At 53.4% G+C, this 19,937-nt stretch overlaps 1 protein-coding gene across 1 annotated transcript; it reads left to right on the plus strand.

Annotated features, from left to right (window-relative positions):
• The first annotated feature begins 8,257 nt into the window (after positions 1 to 8,257).
• Positions 8,258 to 15,882, plus strand: LOC102936628 (zinc finger protein RFP). The gene is made up of 7 exons (XM_037913689.2): positions 8,258 to 8,711; positions 11,085 to 11,180; positions 11,784 to 12,014; positions 12,632 to 12,654; positions 13,379 to 13,494; positions 14,300 to 14,359; positions 15,235 to 15,882. Exons 1-7 carry the CDS (start codon positions 8,295 to 8,297, stop codon positions 15,747 to 15,749), a joined length of 1,458 nt encoding a protein of 485 aa, XP_037769617.1. The 5' UTR covers positions 8,258 to 8,294; the 3' UTR covers positions 15,750 to 15,882.
• Positions 15,883 to 19,937: the final 4,055 nt, after the last annotated feature.

The following is a 19,937-nucleotide window of genomic DNA, read 5'->3' on the forward strand; positions in this document are numbered from 1 at the left end:
GGGGCCGGGCCGGGATGGGGCCCTGGCCGGGTTGGGGGCTCTGCCCGGGGAGAGGCTCCCGGGGAGCAGCGGGCAGGGCCCGGCTGGAGGTTCCGCTCTCCCGGCTGCAGCCCGGGCTCCGGGCTCCCAGCACCAGCCGCCGGGGTCGGGGATCTCGTCGGGAGCCTGGGAGCGAGAGTCCCCGCAGCGGCTGCGACTCACTTCTTGCGGCCGGGCCTGAGCCCCGCGATCGCTCCCCCCAGAGCCGCCCCCCAGCCGCTCCTGGGTCCTAGCGATCAACACACCGCTCTGCAGCATCTCTGTGCCCCGCTCCTGTTACACTCACAGGCTCTAAGGTCAGAAGGGAGGGACCGTTTTTCATCTAGCCTGGGGAAACAGGTGTCACATTTTCCTAAAATACTTAATTAACTTTAGGAGAAACCAGTAAATATGCAGAGAGGTAAGCAGGGAAGTGATCCCGCTATTGTGGGGAACTTTCCTGACAAAAAGAAAAGGAGTACTTGTGGCACCTTAGAGACTAACAAATTTAAACAGCCTCCCCGTGGAATCGAATAGCAGAAGGATCTGAGGCCTCGCTTCCTCTTCCCTCACCCAGAGCCTGCCTCACCTTCGGGGTTCCCTTTCCACTCTCCTGTGTGGCAAAGTCCGTATAACCCCGACAAGGCTGGGCCCAGGCTTCCTGAGGGCCTTGCCCCCCAACCTGGTTGTGACCACTCAGGACACGGGCTACAGCGTCCCCACTCCGGGTACTTCCTCCGCTCTGGATGCTTCCCTGACCTCTTCCCTGACCATTGTCTATACCCCAGAACAAATGCAATTTATTAAACAGCAGCTAATAAAAGAAATCAGGAAGCAATGGGAAAGGTGAAAGGAAAACACTTAGCCCCAGTCTATGGGCCCTGGAGAAGCACAAGCAGGGTCTCTGGAACGCCAGGGCAGTTCACAGTCGTCCCTCCCATGTCCCAGGCTTCCTGCCCAGGCCCTGGCTATGCTGCGGGTCAGACACCTGCTTTGGTGGTGAACACATGCCTTCGGGCTCTAGGTGACAGGGCCTTTCTTCCCAGTGTCCCCAGAAAGGAGCAAATCCAGAGGACAAATAAAAAGCCCCTGAACGTGGTAATCTCTGTCAACTGATGGGGAGGGGGCAGGGGGGTGGACGCGTGATCTTTGAGCACTTCTGGCTGCTGACCTAGTTCTGTCCCTGCCCTTCCCCAGGGTTCCACGGGGTGCAGGCCATGGATTGGGACACCCCATGGGGGGCGGGGAAATGCCAGTACAACGGGGATGACTTCATCAGCTCCCACGTCCAGCCTCAGGCCCCTTACTCCTGTCTGCATCCCGACTCCCCCCCTCTCGGAGCCATGGCCCTGCTCCCGGCCCCATCTGAAGAAGTTGGGGGTTGCAGACAGGAAGAAACGGGGGAACCGCACCCCTACTCTAAAAAATGTTCCCCTGGGCCCAGAGCAATTCCAGCCTCTCCACCTGTGGTTTGCCGGGCTAAACCCATCAGGTTAACAGCCGGGATGCTGGGCAGATGCCCATGTTGTGAACTCCTTAACGTGTAACCAGTACAATTTTAATAGTTGAAACAGTTACTTTTCAAATGCTATTTTCATCCCTAGTCAGGATACCTGCCTTGTAGCCTCTGAGCCCTTAGGTGGAAGCCTCCACCAACCCCCGAAACTTCCCTGACTATTTGCAGTAAAAGAATTCCCCTCTGGCTGCTGGGTGGGACAGCCCCTCCCCCTCTTCTGCCCCATGCGGTGGAATAGCTGCTCTTGTATCTCTCCCTCTCCTTCTCCCTGACCCCCACCCTCTTTCCCTCCCTTCCCCAGCCAGTCTCCTCTTGCTCCCACAGCCTCCCCTCCCCACATCCCCCCTTTCCTTTGCAGTGACCCCCACACACACTCAGAGTTTCCCTCTATTGCAGCCCTGTTCTCATCTGGCCCCTACGTCTTCCCTGATTCCCCTGCATCACCCCATCCCCCCTTCAGCCACCCCCTGCCCCCTGCATCTGCCCCGACCCATCCTTCATCCCCCTTCAATCCCACCTTATCTACACCCCCTTCCCCGCTTCAGCCCGCTTTCAGCTCCCCACCTTGGGAGAAGCTAAAAAAAAAAAATAATTGACTCTCCTTCGGCAGGAGGCAGGCAAGTGGGAAATGCCAGCCAGAGGAGGCACGTTGTTTTGAAGTGAGCCAAGTAGGCAAGACAGACCAGACTCCTGAAAGAGGTACCGTGGTGGGGAAAGGCTGAGAGCCGCTGGCATATAGGACCAAGAGAAAGAGCACACTGGAGAACAGACAATGGTGGGCAGACCATTTCAGCAGTTCACTGGACTATAACTGGGGGACAAGAACAGCACCCTGCAGTCCTTCAGGAAGCCAAAAGGAGAGCATGCTTTGCATTCATGAAAAGGGGGATTTCATCAGTGGTGGCTGGTGGCCCTGGGAGAATGCTTTAGCCACGGATTTTACCTGTTAAAGTTAAACTCAGCCTATCTGAATCCTGTTATACCTGGCGTTTGGTGTGTAACCTGTTGGTCTTATTGCTTCGCTCACTATCTCTTCAATCTTAGCTAATAAACTCCTGTTTGTTTTCACTAAAAATACATCTCAGTGCTGTGATGTTCTGTTGGCACTGATCCTCAGATGAATCAAACAAGCTGGTGTTGTCCCAGTTCTTACCTGGGAATTTCTGAGTGTCCAGTGGAGAGGGGGTGGCCACTACAGAAGGACACGTCAGAGGGGCTGGAGACAAGGTTGCGCCCAGTGTTAATCTGCAAGGCAAAGTTAGGACTGGCAGAGCCCTGATGAGTTTTTATGGGGAGGTAAAAGGGTGGGAGTGACAGGGAACTGACACCCATTGAAGCAGAAGCACGACCCCCCCCCGGCACTGAGACAGGGGTGAAAACAAGGAGATTCACTGTCCAGGGTGTTGGGACGGTGCTGAATTATTATGAATTACTGCGCTTCCTATTAATGAATGTGGTGAACATGAATGTGGTACAGCTTGACCTGTTTGAATTTGCTAGAGGATTCTGGGAGCAGGGCCTTCTGAGCATCAAACATTTAAAGTGGAAATTCTGTATTCTGTGTGTCTGTTCTGTTACCGACCTTTGTCAGTCAATATGCCGGCTCACTAGGTAAAGAAAACGTATAAACATGAGATCAGTGAGCTTGGCACAAGCTGGCCCGGGGCAAAATGACCAGAATGACCCCTTTGGAAGGCATCGTGCTGACAGCTTATGTGAATGATTGATGAGAGCGTAACCGTGGGGTGATGTCTGGTGGGTACCCCTTCTGCAGTCCCTTCCAAAGTATTAATTAGGAGAAAATTAGTAATAAAAGGTCCACAGGGCATGGGACTCCTTTGGAAACCACTGCCTCGGGGGAATCCTTGATAGACCAGGTGCCTGAGACGAGAAGACAATGAAAGAGATAAATCCTCCTGTAGATCGGTAGCTATACCCACTTTGCTAGCCAATCAGAATACTGCGTGGGGCCAGCATAAATACTGAGGGTTTGTTCTAGGGGAATTGAGGCTCACTAGGGAGACCTGCATTAGTTAACTTTATACTGTGTCTGTGATTCTTTCTCAAATAAACTGTTTTGCATGGAGTCTACTGAATCTGACTTGTTGACGGGTACCGGAAACATTCTGCCCAGCTGTGAGCCGTTAAAGATCCATTTCAACATTTCGTAGCCGAGGATGGTGACCGTGCCAGTGAATACGTCAGCTGTTTCTGAACTGGCTGGATAAGCTAAAATCTTGTCTTAAGATATTAGACTCAGTGGCCGGGGAAATGAGGATGGGATCAGATTGGTTACAGATTATTGGGAGAGAGGAAAATACATAGGCACGTGGAGTTGCATTAGTGCTATCTTCAAGTCTATGATGTTCTGCAAGTGCGAGCAAGACGGGTTTACTCCTGAGAAGAAGGGGGACACCCCGAAGCCTCCAGCTATGGTTGATGAGTGCTTGTTAAGACAGGTGTTTAAAAGCTTGGGGTCTGATCCATGTGTGACTGCTGCAGTCTCTACACTGCATACGAAAGGGTTGGACAACTTCTTGTTGGGGAATCAAGAGGGCTATTCCCCCAAGAAAGTCCAAACAGCAGCATGAGTCACCTGTGCTATGTCTCAGGCTGTAAATAAGCTCTCAGAAAAGCACAATGCCTGTGAATATGAAATGGAAAATTTGGAACAGGAACAGAAAAGCTAAAATTGCAACGTGAAAACCAGAAACAAAATTTGGGTAGTTGGATGAGGGCGGGGGTCCCAGGGCGTGGTCAGGGAGCAGGTTGGGTTGGATGGCGTTGGGGGTCCCAGGGCATGGTCAGGGAGCAGGGGGGGTTGGATGGGGGTGGGGGTGCCGGGAGGTGGGCAGGGGGAGTGGGTAGGAGGAAGGAGATCCGGGGGGCAATCAAGGGTCAGGGAGTGGGGCGGGATTGGATAGGGGGCACAGCCTCCCCCAGCCTTCCCTACCTGTCCCTCCATACAATTTTGGTACCGGATGTGGCCCTCAGGCCAAAAACTTTGCCTACCACTGCTCTAGAGTCATTGTCACCCTCTTGCTCTGACCCAGGAGCTATTTAATTATTTAGCCAAAGTGGAGCACCATGATCAGGAGAGATTGAGGGGGATCCTCACATCAGAATATCCCAGAATCCCGTGGTTAGGGCAGTCACCTGAGAGGTGCCAAATCTCTGTTCAAATCCTTCTTCCCCGTCAGGCAGAGCAGGGAGTAGAACCTGAGTCTCCCATATGCCAGGTGAGTGTCCTAACCACTGGACTCAATGTTATAAAGGAGCCTCTGCCAGCACCTCCTCTGGGTTTTGCCTGAGCCCTGATCCAAAAGGGGTGCTCAGTGCACTGCTACAGGATTGGGCCCCACAGGCAAGAGAGGCTTTCCACTGCCGGCCTTCTGCTTGGAGGATCCTTCTGGGGTGTAGGTGAGAGGCAGGTATCTGGACGCCGAGAAGGAGGCAGCAGGGCCCAGGCCCAGAAGCAGAAATTTAGGAACCGTGGGAAATTTTCCCCTCGAAATGTTGGTGCTGAGTGAGTTGAGGCCCCTGCAGAGTTAGGGGCAGCCAGGCAGAGGTTTTCTGGATTTCAGTGGCACCTAATTCTGGGAGTCAGGGGTCGAAACCTGGGCTTTAGCCACCTAAGTCCCACTGGGGATCTGGGTCTTCACCGCTCCGTGCCTCAGTTTCCCATCTGTGAAATGGGGAGAACGTCACTGACCTTCATTGTAAAGTGCTTGAGCTTTACAGATGAGAAGTGCTATGTACGCGTTAGGGGAGGAGGAGGAGGATGAAATGGCCCATGAGTCTCCACATGTCCGTGACCTGCCATCACAGGGAAAGACAGAAGCTTAGAGGCAGGAAATTGTTTCTCATTTTGACTCTCTGGGCTGCTGTGTCCGGAACCAAGATCAATTCTTGCTGTCCCATCTGGGGGAACTGGACAGGGAGATTGGGAAGAAATTAAGTGAAAATTCCACCAACTTTTCCAAGCCAATATCTCCTCTTTACAAGCCGATCAGTGAGCTGCAGGGGCAGGGCCAGCAGCCAGCAAGTGAATTTCTGCAGGTGAAACTGTTCCAGACACCCAGACCCCTGCACAGAGACAGGACAGATCCTGAATCCTGGGCGCTGGAGTCCGGCACTCAGAGATCACAGCGTAACTCAGTGTGTGCATGGCAGAGACAGGAATTATTACTGTTCTTTGCAGAGTTACAGACGTGCAGATGTTAGAGGTGAAAAGCCCCATTCGCTCAGAGAATCCATGGCTTTGGGGCCAGGGCAGGGCCTCTGTTTCTGGTGTTTGTAAAATCCCTTTTAATCCCTGTTGACGCCTGGCGGTTACCGTTTCACTGGTTTGCTTGTTCTCCCTAATTCTTTCCCTGCAGCCTTTACTGTCCCTGAATAGTCTTGTTTCTTTGGCTCCCTCCCCCTTTCCATTCCCAGGACAGGTTGGTTTATCCTCAGACCTCGGGGCAACCACTTAGGGAGCCACTGGCTGATTCTCATTCCTGCACTCAGCGTTGTCAGGGCCGTCAGAAGCTAGTGCTGGCCTTGAGTTCAGTGGGCCAGACCCAGCCAGCCATTTTTATGCAGAATTCCCCGGTGTGCTGAGAACTGCACTGATAACACATGTATCCAGGTGGTCTTCTGTGTTGGGGCCCTTCACGGATTGGATTCTGCAACTGCCAGCACATGGTTTGCTGAAATCTCATCCCCTGATCCTGCTGCAAACTCTGATCCCTTCCCTCATTCTGCATTTGCTGAAAGGAGGATGTAACTTACCATGCACAGAGCAATCGCCCTGTATCCCAGAGTGCAACAGCCCCACCCCACTGTGAGACATATTAGACCGAGCGCTCTTTTCTCTCTGTTTCCCCTCTAGGACTTCAGAGGCACCTCAACCAGGCACATGGCTCCTTCTCGCTCCCCCTCACACTTCTTGAGCCTGGGCAGGGGCTTGGCCACCAGGTGAAAGCCACGTCTCCCCAGGACACCTCAGCACAGTGTGGACAGGAGCCACATTTCCGCTACTTTCATTTTGTTCAAGTTAACCTTGAGGTTCTTGCCCTGTGAACAAAATGGTGGATTTACCCATCCTGTGAGAAAGATTATGAACTTGTTACATCCCTGGGGGACTGGCTGCCTGTAGACACTAGGACCATTAAACCAGGGATGCAGCTCTGGCTGGAGCTTAGGACTTGCCTAGGTGCTGCTAAGGTCTGCATTGGCCCTTGCAGCCACTGAATAGGGGGCCCATAGAACCAGCCCACTCCCTGTCTCAGTTTCCCCATCTATACAATGCCTGTGTGTCTCTTCGCATTACAGTCTGTGGAGGACAAGGGCCCCATGGTGCTGAGCTCTGAGCAGACCCGAAAAGCTTACGATTCAGTGTCCTGATCCTGAAAGGTCTCAGCATCCCAGTGATGCCAAAGGGACCGGAGTGGGGAAAGTTACAGCCACCATTTACCGCGAAAGGGGCAAAGCACAAAAATGCCACCCCAGCTGTCTGACTGAATGTCTCTAAGGAACCAGCTGCACACGGTACATCCGACAGCCAGGGGAGAGAAATTACAGATACTATATGTACCATGCCAGTCTTTTTCTTTTCCGTAACCCTGTACCAAAGCACTGAATCTGCTCTGCTCTGCAATGCTGAGTGAAGACTCAGGTACCTGAGACAGCAGCAGGGGAAAGGTGTTTGAACGATGCTCACAAATCTCAAGCCGCGCGGAGACAAGCAAAAGGGCAGCACTTCACTCCGCTGAGCTGCAACGTCTAGTAACCACGTTGTTAACCTGCTGCAGCGCTGGACCCGGGTAACCAGCTGCATCCGCAGCAGCATCTCTGCGCAGCACGGCTTCCCCGCCACAGCTGAATTCCCTCTCCATGTCCCCAATGGCGGCTTCCCAGGCTGCCCCAGGCCTCCTCCGTCTGTCCCCACATCCCCTGCTGCAGCCGCAATGGGCAAGTGGCCTGAGAGGTCTCTGTTTATCCCACACCAGGTACCCTGTAGGCCCCTAGTGCGAGCTCCCCTCACACCGGCTGCCCTCGGCCATTGGGCCCCAGCCCTCACCTGGGGGATGGGGGCTTGGTCTCCCTGCAGTCCCTGGTCTCTCCGCTGGGACGGACAAACAGGGAGAAAATGGGAACAGGCCTTGCTGGGTGTGGTTGTGTGACAGGGTCACCTGCCCCCCTAGGGCCCAGGCTGAGATCCCAGCACATTCCACGGGCCCCTGAGCCGCCATCAGATGGACTCTCAGCCTCGGTCCCTGTGGTGGTGGGGGAGGCACTGGGTCATTGCCCTGGGGGAGCTGCTGCGGGAGGGAGATTTAGCTCCTCACAGACAATTTTACCAGTTCTAAAGCTTCAGCTTCTTGAATCTCAGTGTCTAGTGTCATTAAATACTTCTGGTCTGACCAAAATATTGTCTGATTCCTTAACCGACCCCCGCCCCCTAATTTCCCACAACCATGAAAATTTTATTTAGAATGAAATGCTTAAATCCCAGATTGTTGTGCAACTGTGAAAGTTGAAATCAATAAATGCAAAAATTGCTTAAAATAAACATTATCTGTCACAATTATATAGTATAAAAAATTCTGCCAAGCCTGATTATCTCGCCTTAGACACACAGCTCCTGCTCCTCCTGGGTCCTAACAGCAGGGGTCATTTTCAGGCAAGGAAACACCCCCTTGCTGCTGCAGGCGGGGCATAGTGTGAACTCAGGAAATGGAAACAAAGCCTGTCCCACTGCCCGGAGGGAGCCATGGCTGCAGAGAGCCCTGTGGAAAGTCTCCAGGAGGAAGCGACATGTCCCATCTGTCTGGACTATTTCACAGACCCTGTCACTCTGGAGTGTGGGCACAATTTCTGCCGAGCCTGCATCGCCCAGTGCTGGGAGGGACCCGACACAGCCGCCTCCTGCCCTCAGTGCAGAGAAACTGTGCAACAGGGAAACCTCAGGCCCAACGTGCTGCTGGGAGACATGGTAGAAATCGCCAAGCGGCTGAGTTTCCAGGCAGCGAAGGGAGCAGGAGGGGGCGGGGTGTGTGGGGAACACCAGGAGGCTCTGAAACTGTTCTGTGAAGAGGATCAAACCCCCATCTGTGTGGTGTGCGACAGATCCCGGGCTCACCGCGCGCACATGGTGGTTCCCATAGCAGAGGCTGCCCAGGAGTACAAGGTAGGGAATTGCTGTCAGATTTAAGAGGAGCAGCCGTGTTAGTCTGTATTCGCAAAAAGAACAGGAGGGCTTGTGGCACCTTAGAGACTAACCAATTTATTTGAGCCTAAGCTTTCGTGAGCTACAGCTCACTTCATTCAATGGGTTAACTTTTGGGTTTTAATTACAGGCTAATTTCATTGAAAGTTCCCTGTCACAGGTGTGACTCACCATTCAACTCTGTGAAGTCTTCATTGTATGGGGAGATGCGATCACAACATTCAGAGGGGTAGCCGTGTTCTGTATCCACTGAAACAAAGAGGAATTTCAATGGGTTTTTCACCTTCAGTCCATTTGAAGCCCCTCTGAAGAAGTGGGTCTTTACCCACAAAAGCTTATGCCCAAATAAATGTATTAGTCTTTAAGGTGCCACTGGACTCCTTGGGTTTTTTTTATAACAAAATTAATGATCTGGCAGTGTGGAAACAGAGTCAAAATATCAAGTCTTTAAAGCAGGATCTACCCCACACCTTCCCTGAGGCCCTGCCCCTTCCCCCCAGTGCCCCGTTCACTCCATACCCCCCTCTCTCCATTGCTCGCTCTCCCCCACTCTCACTCACTTTTACCAGTTTGGGGCAGGGGGTTGGGTTTGGGGTGCAGGTGCAGGCTCAGGGCTGGGGCCAAGGGGTTTGCAGTGTGGGAGGAGGGATCTGGGCTAAGCCTGGGGCAGGGGGTTGGGGTGCATGGTGGGGTGAGGGTGCAAGCTCTGGGAGGGAGTTTGGGTGTGGGGGGGGCCTCCGGGCTGGGGCAGAGTGTTGGGGTGCAGGAAATGGTACAGGATGCTGACTCTGGGAGGAGGGTCAGGGCTGGGGCAGGGGGTATGGGGTGCAGAAGGGGGTGCTGGGTGCAGGCGGGTGGCAATGACTTACCTCGGGCGGCTCCCGGTAAGCAGTGCACTGGGGCTAGGGCAGGCTTCCAGCCTGCCCCAGCCCTACGCCACTCCTGGAAGGGGCAAATGTGCCCCTGTGGCCCCTGTGGGGGGGCATAAAATCATAGAATTATAGAATATTAGGGTTGGAAGAGACCTCAGGAGTCATCTAGTCCAACCCCCTGCTTAAAGCAGGACCAATCCCCAACTAAATCATCCCAGTCAGGGCTTTGTCAAGCCGGGCCTTAAAAACCTCTAAGGAAGGGGAATCCACCATCTCCCTAGGTAACCCCTTCCAGTGCTTCACCACCCTCCTGGTGAAAAAGTTTTTCCTAATATCCAACCTAAACCTCCCCCACTGCAACTTGAGACCATTGCTCCTTGTTCTGTCATCTGCCACCGCTGAGAACAGCCGAGCTCCATCCTCTTTGGAACCCCCCATCAGGTAGTTGAAAGCAGCTATCAAATCCCTCCTCACTCTTCTCTTCTGCAGATTAAATAAACCCAGTTCCCTCAGCTTCTCCTCGTAAGTCATGTGCCCCAGCCCCCTAATCATTTTGGTTGCCCTCCACTGGACTCTCTCCAATTTGTTCTCATCCGTTTTGTAAAAGCGGCAAAGAGTCCTGTGGCACCTTATAGACTAACAGACGCATTGGAGCATAAGCTTTGGTGGGTGAATACCCACTTCATTGGATGTATGTAGTGGAAATTTTCCAGAGGCTTATTCCAGAGGTTTATACCTGCCTCTGGAAATTTCCACTACATGCATCCGACGAAGTGGGTATTCACCCACCAAAGCTTATGCTCCAATGCGTCTGTTAGTCTAGAAGTTGCCACAGGACTCTTTGCCACTTTTACAGATCCAGACTAACATGGCTACCCCTCTGATACTTTCTGTAGTGGGGGGACCAAAACTGGTTGCAATACACCAGGTGTGGCCTCACCAGTACCGAATAGAGGGGAATAATCACATCCCTTGATGTGCTGGCCATGCTCCTACTAATGCAGCCCAATATGCCATTGGCCTTGGCAACAAGGGCACTCTGCTGACACATATCCAGCTTCTCATCCACTGTAATCCTCAGGTCCTTTTCTGCAGAACTACTGCTTAGCCCAGGGATCTCAAACTCAAATCACCAGGAGGGCCACATGAGGACTAGTACATTGGCCCGAGGGCCACATCAGTGACACCCTCCCCCCGGTGCCCCCAACCCTGCCCCCACTCCACCCCTTCCATAAGACTCCACCCCAACTCCACCTCTTCCCACCCCTTCCTCGCCCTCATTCCAACCCCTTCCCCAAATCCCTACCTCTGCTCCGCCTCTTCTCCGCCTCCTCCCCTGAGCGGGCGGCTCCCCGCTCCTCCCCTCTCTCTCCTGGAAAGCGCTAAGCACCGCCAAACACCCACTTCCAACCACCTCTCAAGTATCCAGATGAAACCTCCCAAATCCTTTCTGTTTCCTCAGGAAAGAATCCAGGCCCATTTGAAGACTCTGAGGGAAGAGAGAGAAAAGCTCCTGGGATTGAAAGCGACTAGAGAGGGGAATAGCCGGGAGTATCTGGTAAGGTGCCTGTTGTTATTAACCGGCAGGGACTGGCCGTGGGAGGTCTCTTTGGAGGCAGACTCCTGTGTGGCCTTGGGGAACATGGGCTTGTGTGTGTTTCTCCTTGATCATGGATTGCTGGGTTAGATTCACGTGTAGACAAGCCCTAAGCTTCCATTGCAGTTGATGAGTTAATGTCTAGCCCTTGTGGCTCTCCCAGAAATCCTCCCCAAGTAAACTGAATGTCCCCGTGAGGTGCTGTCCACTGTGTCTGGTCATTTTGTGCATTTTTTAAATGTTTGTTTCTTTTAACTCCCCTGGCGTCTCTGTCAGTGTATTGCTGAGTCCTGCCTCCTGCTGCTCTGGGTCTGAATTTCCAGAGACCATAAATAACAGAATGTGCTGACCGTGACACACATGGAAACATCCCTTTCCGAGGGATACCGGGGCCAAAGGGGAAGGTGTGAGAGAATCCCCTGCCTAGTACCCACAGGGTAGAGTCAAACGTCAGAAATCTTAGGATTTTCAAAGCAATTCAGCCTCCTGCACACTCAGCTCTCCATGAAAGGACCCTGGGCTCCATCCATGTCCCTGACCATCCCTTGCCCTATTTTCATACAGAAACAAACACAAACCAAGAGGCAGAAGATTGTGTCTGAATTTCAGCAACTGCGGCAGTTCCTGGGGGAACAAGAGCAACTCCTGCTGGCCCAGCTGGAGAAGCTGGAGGAGGAGATTGTGAGGATCCAGAAAGAAAATGTCAGTCAACTCTCCAAACAGATTTCCCGTCTCAGCGAGCTGATCAGTGAGATGGAGGGGAAGTGTCAGAAGCCAGCGAGTGAATTCCTGCAGGTCAGACTGAATGAGAAACAGAGGCGGGTGCTCCAGGGCAGCCAGATCCCCCCCTCAGTGCTGCCCACCAGCAGCCCCGACGATCAACTTCTCCCCCTCCCTCCAGCACCTCCCGCCTGCCGCAATCTGTGTGCAGGAGAGGTTGGGAGGGAGGGGGAAAAGCGAGGAGGGAGTGTGCTCATGGGAGGAGACAGGGTGGAGTGGGAGCGGGAAGAGTTGGGCTGGGATGTGGCATTGTGGGAAGGTTTGGAGTGGGGGTGGGGCATGGGATTGAGCACCTCCAGGGACAACTGGAAACTGGCACTTGTCATTAGAAACATGCCAGATCCCCACACTGGGAAGGGAGGGCTCCTGAATCACCAGCAAGTGGAGTCCAGCAGTTGGAGACCATGGTGTTACTCGGCGTGTGCATTGCTGACATGTGACTAACTATTATTCTTTGCAGAGTCACAGACACAGAGATATGAGAGATGGAAAAGCCCCATTAGCTCAGAGAATCTATGACCCTGGGCCAGGGCAGGGCCTCTCTTCCTCATACTTCCTAAATCCCTTCCCTAGAATCCCCTATGTGTGTGTGCCAGAGGGGACTGAAATTCTTTTGTCTCTCTCTCTTCTAGGATATTAGAAGCACCTTGAGCAGGTAAGTGGCTCTCTCACACTCCCCCTCACACTTCACAGTGCTGGCAAAGGGCTTGGTGGTAATGTTAGCACCACATCTCCCCAGGGCTCTACTGCAAAATGTGTGGGGAATGTCACATGTTGGATACAAATCTCGCTGATCAACTTCATCCTGAGGTTCCCACCCTTGTATAGAAGACTCTGGAATTCTCCATTCGCTGGGAAAGACTGACCTCAAGTATTTCCTAGAGATGTCACCTCCCCGAGGGACCGTCTGCCTCAGGATTGTGGGGATGGAATATGGGCCTGTCACTGCTGGGGCACTGGTCACTATTCAGCCCAGGGCAGCCGTGGTCAAGAGTCTTTCCCACCTGAGGACTGTTTGGAGACCTGTGTGGAATGAGCTGGGGAGGGGGAGTTGGTGTCTCAGTCTAGTTCCTAGAGGGCAGATTTCTACAGCACTTCACCTGGGAACCTCCTGTGCCCCAGAGCATGGAGGCCAAGGAGTGAGTTGCCCATGGAAACTCAATTTCCCTTTTGTCCCCAGAGCTGGTCTCTCCAGACCAGAGTATTAATGAGCCCTTAGAAGGGAAGGTTGTACGGCCCTGGGCTGTGCTGCACCTGCTCTGAGGCTGGGAGAAGTCGAGGAATTCTATCTCCAGGCCCGTTAGAGCAGCGACTCACTAGCAAGAACGTATAATCCGTCACACAATAAAATATAATCACGTGAAATTGTTTCTCTCCAGGTGGGAGAAGGGGCAGTTCCAGCAGCCAGAAGAGATTTCTCCTGAACTGGAAGAGGGAGTCAGCGATTTCTCCTGGAAAATGATTGTGCTATCGGAGACTCTGGGGAAGTTCAAAGGTACCTAGAAGGGATCTAGGAGGGGAAACTGGGATGAGCCTCTGAGACTGAGGGAGGAGCGTGTCTCTGGCCAATTGGTTCACATTTAGGTGATGCTTCTATTTAATTGTTGGGTGAGAATGTCACGCACTTGGGGTCCAAGTCACTCAGGTTGATTAATTCAAACCTTTATTTCTACCAAAAATATGTCTTGCCATGACAATTCCTGTTAAAGAAATAAATGACTCAGCCTTTTGCCAGTACAGGGGTGAATCAGACTCATTGAGTCAACCTTCCCCCACCTCAATTTCCACATTTATAAAATGGTTTTATTATTATTCCTATTCCTGCCTATGGAGGACAAGGCCCCGGCGTGCTGCTCTCCGTAGAGACGCTGAGTAAACAGCCCCAACAGCTCACAATTAGAGTCAGGATTTAGGAAACTCTCAACATCTCATTAGTGTCAAAGGGACCAAAGTGGGTAAAGTTACTTTTATGCCAAAGTTTTGCAGTCTCTAGGTTTAGGTTATGACAAAAGGCAGCAAGTGAATGAGACAAACCAACTGGAGTTTGAAGGGTGAGAGAGGAAAAGTAAATGTCACTGACAGATTGTCCTGGGATGGTTGTGAGGCTGCAAGGATGTTGGTTCCATTGCTGGGAGATGCCTGAATGAGAAAGGAAAGAGACGGTTTCAGACCTTTTTATATTAAATATCTTTTGAGTGTTTCTCTGTCATAATTAAGACAGTTCTACGAGTTGAGAGTGGGAATGCTGTTATAAACATGAAAGCCTGAAATCTCACCTCCTTTCTCCTTCCCCCCTCCAGACACTTTGCCGTCTGCACTAGAGATGAAAAGAGGAGGATCCCTAGGAACATTCAGAGAGGGTGAGTTTGCAGCTGGAGATTGTCTTTGAATTATCCGAAAACATCTTCATGAGATTGCAGCTAAAGTTACCAACCAAACCAATGCCGCCCACGACACACACAGCCCTAAAAACAACACACTGAGCAGTGAGGAGCTCCCACGCTGAAGTCACACAAACACTCCTGACACCAACCTGAGTGCTGAGTTTATGCCCATGCTAATGAATAGAAACACTCTCCCTGAGCAGCACCCGAACACAGCTCTCTGCCCTGAGGGCTGACACATCCCTCTGCTTTACCCCAGTGCAGGGGGTCTCCCCATTGCTCTTCTCCAACATCCTGCCTTTCCTCTGGGCAGGGCTGGGCTCTCCCATTAGAGCTGCTCCCTGCTTCCTGGATTGAGTAGATGCTCTCCCTCTGATGCTGCCAGCTCCTCCCTCCTCTCTAGGCTGGGGATGGGGCTCCTCCACCCAATGCCATTTCCTACTCTTTTTTCTTAATTGGCTCTTCCTACTCTGGCCGGGGAGTGGAGGCTGCATTTAGGGGATGGAGCTTCCCTCTGGGGTTCAAAACTGGTACCTGCCTCCTCTGCTCCCTCCTCACTAAAATCTTCCTGGCTGTGTCTCTGATGCTGGGAATGGAGCAACCCCAGGAGAGGGAGCAGGGAGCTGAAGCCTCAGCAAGCAAATGAAAAACTAATGAAGTGGCTCCACTTACACAGATTGAGGAGCTGCAGTGACATCTCTGCTCAGTCTCAGGTGCCCAGGACAGAGGCAGCTCCCTGGGATCCAGGCCTGTCCCAGCCAGATCAGGGCTGCTGGGGAGTGTGAGAAATGGTCCCAGCCTCCCCCAGGGCTGAGCTCTGCCCCTCACGCTCTGATTCTCTCTCTCCCCAGCGAATGTGACTCTGGATCCAGACACGGCTCATCCCCACCTCGTCCTGACTGAGGACTGGAAAAGTGTGACACGGGGAGACACACGGCAGCATCTGCCCAACACCCCTGAGAGATTTGACACTAAGCCCTGTGTGCTGGGCTGTGAGGGATTCACCGCGGGGAGACATTGCTGGGAGGTGGAGGTGGTGGGTGGGGGAGGCTGGGCTGTGGGGGTGGCCAGAGAGTCTGTGAGGAGGAAGGGATGGATCAGCTGTAGCCCTGACGGGGGGATCTGGGCTGTTGGGTGGTTGGGGGATCAGTTCTGGGCTCTCACCTCCCCTGAGACCCCCCTGCCCCGGCGCCGATTCCCCAGCAGGATCCGGGTTTGCCTGGACTGTGACCGGGGGCAGGTGACATTTATCGATGCTGGTGACGAGGCCCCGATCTTCACTTTCCCGCCGGGCTCCGTCCCTGGGGGGAGAATCCGCCCCTGGCTCTGGGTGTGGCTGGGATCCCAGCTCAGACTGTGTCCCTGAGGGAGGGCGGGGGGGTGTAATCCCACTGCAGAACCAGAAATCAGCCTTTCTAGTGTCACACACGCCAGTCTCTGTGACCTTGGAGGACTCCTGTCTACCCAGCCCCTTGCTTCTCATAGCTATGACCTGTGGAAGCCCCTCCCCTTCCCTACAGCCCCAGGGATGGGAGGGGGAGAGGGGAAGAACCCCTGGGGCTGCAGGAGGAGTGAGGGGCAGAGGCGGGGGCTGGGCAGGGGGCAGAACTAACAGCCGGGCTGGGGAGAGGCAGAGGTGGGGGCTGGGCAGGGGGAGAACTAACAGCCGGGCTGGGGAGAGGCAGAGGTGGGGGCTGGGCAGGGACCCAGCATGAATCAATCAGGGGTTGGGGGGCTGGGGAGAAGCAGCAGCAGGGAGCGGTTTGTGCAGATCTGTGGGATTGGATCTCATGGGGTCTCCCAGAGAGAACTCCTGCCGCAGGGGCCCAAGTCACCTTTCCCCTGTAACTACAGGACAGCTGGTAACCCTGTAATTGTCACACACAGGTGGGAGGGGGAGATGGGTAGGGGTGCAGATTGACCAAAAAACCCATTATATAACCTTAAAACAATCATCATTGTGTCAATCTTATGATTTTTTTTAAAACCTGCTGAGGTTGGCAGCACTGGGGGAGGCAGGGACAAGGCGGGTTGAACCAGAGGGAATTAGAAGAAGCAAGAAGAAAAATGTGAATGAAAATAAACCAAGAATAAAGGGAGAGTCTATGAGAAATGGTGGAAAACGGAAATGAGAAGAGTGACAGTAAAAAATCCCTGACGGGGAACCAGCCGGGGCAGCAAGAGGGGAAGGGATAAAATCAGGGGAAAGAAGGGAGCAGCCATGGGGGATGATCTGTGACAGGGAGGGGAGGAGAGTGGGAGAGATACAGGGGTGGGAATTGAGGGCTAGAAAAATGATGAGTAGAAAAGTACAGTGTGGAAGAAAAGGGAGAAGGAACGGGAATGTGAGAGGGATGGAGAGACTTATTACAAGTTACTGAAAGTGAGACTGTAACTCATTAATTCCCGGGCAACTGTACGGTTGTTGTGCCATTAAGAAAACTGTGCTCGGTAGCTGGGGATCTCCTTGCCATGCTATGGTTCTTAAGGCTCCTTCTCAGCTCTGTCAGGCTGGGACAAGGGTGGTCGTGAGAAAGTTGGCAACCCTAATTCTGTAAATAAAACATTACAAACAGTTCTTCTTGTTTGTTCCACTGTACTGTCCCAGCTGCAGCTGCCGAGGGCAGCATCATGGGATTTGCTTCCAGACTTGGTTTTGTCCCCCAACCCCCACAGGGAATATTGTGCCTCTAGGAGGAGAGTTTGGGGTTTACTGGGATGTGTCACTAACCAGCCTGTGCTCTGTCTCTGTCCTGTGCACACCCGTGTCAATCTGGAATTGCTCAGCTGTGCTCTGCGGAGAGGTGACTGGTTGCACAGGGGACAATCCATGAAGGGACTTGGTGTTGCAATGCTGAGCGTCACAGGGCCTAGTTTGTAGGCAACTAGAAAATCACATTCTGCAGAGCTGAGGTGGGCCCTGAACTCCCTAGACAATGCGTGGGCATCACAGACACCGGACAGTGCGATTCACAAAAGCCAGCTCGGTGTGTGGCAGGGAGCCACCTGAGCTAGCCCATGGGAGAGGCGACAAGGGGGTGGGGTGTCCTAAACCCTGCCCCCCTCACCGACAGGTGCCTAAACCGGGGCTGCAGGGGGGCGTCGGTCTCTGCTCAGTCACCCACAGATGGGAACCCAGCGCCTGACGATCAGTGGCTCAGGCTTCTAAGGCGTTTCTTGCTGGAATGAGGTGGGCACCTGCCTTGCTCCACACACAATGTGAGGGGTGGGGGAAGGGGAATGTGGTTTGGGTGATGTCACCCGGCTTGTACCGTTCACCCCCGTGGTGAGAGCACTGGGCTGGCACGTGGGAGACCCAGGTTCAGTTCTCTACCTAGAGCAGGGGGGTTTCAAGGTATGGGTCACGGCTGGTCAGGGGAAGGGGAACGACGAACTGCGGCCACTCGGTGCTGCGAACGATGGTGACTGCGGATGCTCAGTTAAAGGAAGCATCTTTCCAGCGGCTTTCCCTGACCAGCCACAACCCAGACTTTGAAAACCCCTGGGTCTAGAGTAGCTGAGGAATGTGAGGACCAACCTCAGGGCAGTTACAAAGCAGGGCACAAACCCCACACTGGTTGTCTGTTCTGTATTTAGATTTCACTCACCAGGTATCAAGTGTGGTACCCTCCAGCACTAAATCAGCCTTAACACGGGCGGCGGGTGAAGCTTCCCCTGGGGGAGGCTAGTTCCCTGTCCCACGTCTTGCACCCACATTCCACTCCAGGCCCCGCCCCCTCCCTGCTCAGCCGCCATCCTGCCCCCGTGAGGGTGGGGGTTGAGAAGGGATGCAGCGAGGTGGGGTGGGATCGCGAAGGGAAAGAGGGGTGAGGAGGGATGCGGCAACGGGTGGGCGGGTCGCCCAGGGATGAGGGTGTGAGGAGGGATGTGACAAGCAGGCGGTGGGGGGGGAGGTGTCTCGTGGGGAGAGGGTGGGGGAGGGGCTGGACATGGCAGGTGGGGTGTTAAAAGTCACCAGCTGCTCTATCCTAGCCACAGAAATGGTGGAAGACATAGAAGGGGAGGTAGTCTCTCCCCAGCCCAGGAAGACCCCTTCCCAACCCAAGGCAAAGGGAGCAGGAGATGGCAGCCCTGGAGGGAGAGACTCTCCCTAATACAGAAACCGGGAGAAGCATCCAGGAAAGAGCCCCCTTCAGCCGAAGGGAAAGGGATGTGACAGCCCTGAGTGGGAGGCCTCTCCATTCATGTCTCTGAATTCAATATGATATGTAGATATGTAGAAATATTCGCCAGAACTAACATGGTCAGAGATAAGGGTGTTTGGATGCTAGGCAGTGAGAAGGTTTCTGGTTCCCGGTGCATGTGTCCCAGAAATTGTTAGGTGCCACTGGACTGCTGTAAGGGGAATCCTAGAATCTGACCCCCAGGATCCCCAGATAATTCAAGCTTCTGGGACCGGAAGAGGAATAGCTCCCTCTCCTGGAATCCACTACCTTATTCCTTGGTGCAGAGCTGACTCTCCAGACAGCCACATGCTTAAACACACATCTCCCAGAACTCCACACCAAGGTGAGAGCCTACGGGTTTCAGCTGAACTCTCTCTCTGGAGGCAGGCAGTAGTTGTGAAGCTTTTCACACACACAGAGACTCTTTGCACATGTCCAACACACTATTGCTCTTTCACTTAACCAGATAAAGCACCGTGTAATGCATTAAATAGCTGCAACATTGTATCCAGCTGTAGGGCAGCCCCTGTAACCAGGCACATCCGTGGCAAGCACTCCTTTCTCACCACAGCTGGATTTCCATTTCTGGTCCCAGGTGGCTGCTCCCCAGACTCTCCCAGGCCCCCTGTGTCTGTCCCCAGATCCCCTCCTGCAGCCAGACTGGACAAGTGGCCTGAGAGCCTTGGAGATAGGAGATCTCTGGTTATCCCATCCCCTGTACAGCGCAGGAGCCCCAGTGTCAGCTCCTCTCACACCCGCTGCCATCTGAAGGGAGCCAGGAGTCCCCGAGAGCTGGGGAGACTGTGCAGGGAAACAGAAGCAGTAGCCACCAGGCTAAGAACCGGTGTAACAGCTGCCCTCTTGGCCAGCCCACCCAGCACCGAACCAGGGACCCCTAGAGCTAAAAGCACAGGCTGCCACAGCTTATGCTAAATATTCAACCCTTTATAACTGTAACAGCTCCACACACAAACACACACACCAGTGGGTTCCCCAGGCACCAGAGAGACATGGGTCTTGAAGAGCCTAAAGGCCAGGTTGGGAAGGGGCAGTAGGAGTCAGCCGCTGTGATTCTCCCCCTCCTTGCCAGGCTGCTCCATCAGATCCTTCTGTCAGGCAGCGAAACCCCCAGTCGCTTGTTACCCCTTTTTGACCTAAGTGACTAGTCCAAAGTTTGGGGCCTTGCAGATGTTCCGGACGAGTTAGTGTCAATTTGGACTCATCACACTTCATTCAAAGGCTCTTTACAGTCCACAGAAAAGAAATCATGAGCCCACACCCAGAAAGGAAACGCCTAATGATATTCCATCAGCCCATGTCTGAGCAGGGAGTGAAACTAAACTCCTCTCTTGTCTCAGTAGTGGGAC

The sequence above is a fragment of the Chelonia mydas genome, chromosome 14, assembly GCF_015237465.2.
Source record: "Chelonia mydas isolate rCheMyd1 chromosome 14, rCheMyd1.pri.v2, whole genome shotgun sequence".
Taxonomy (NCBI): Eukaryota; Metazoa; Chordata; order Testudines; family Cheloniidae; genus Chelonia; species Chelonia mydas.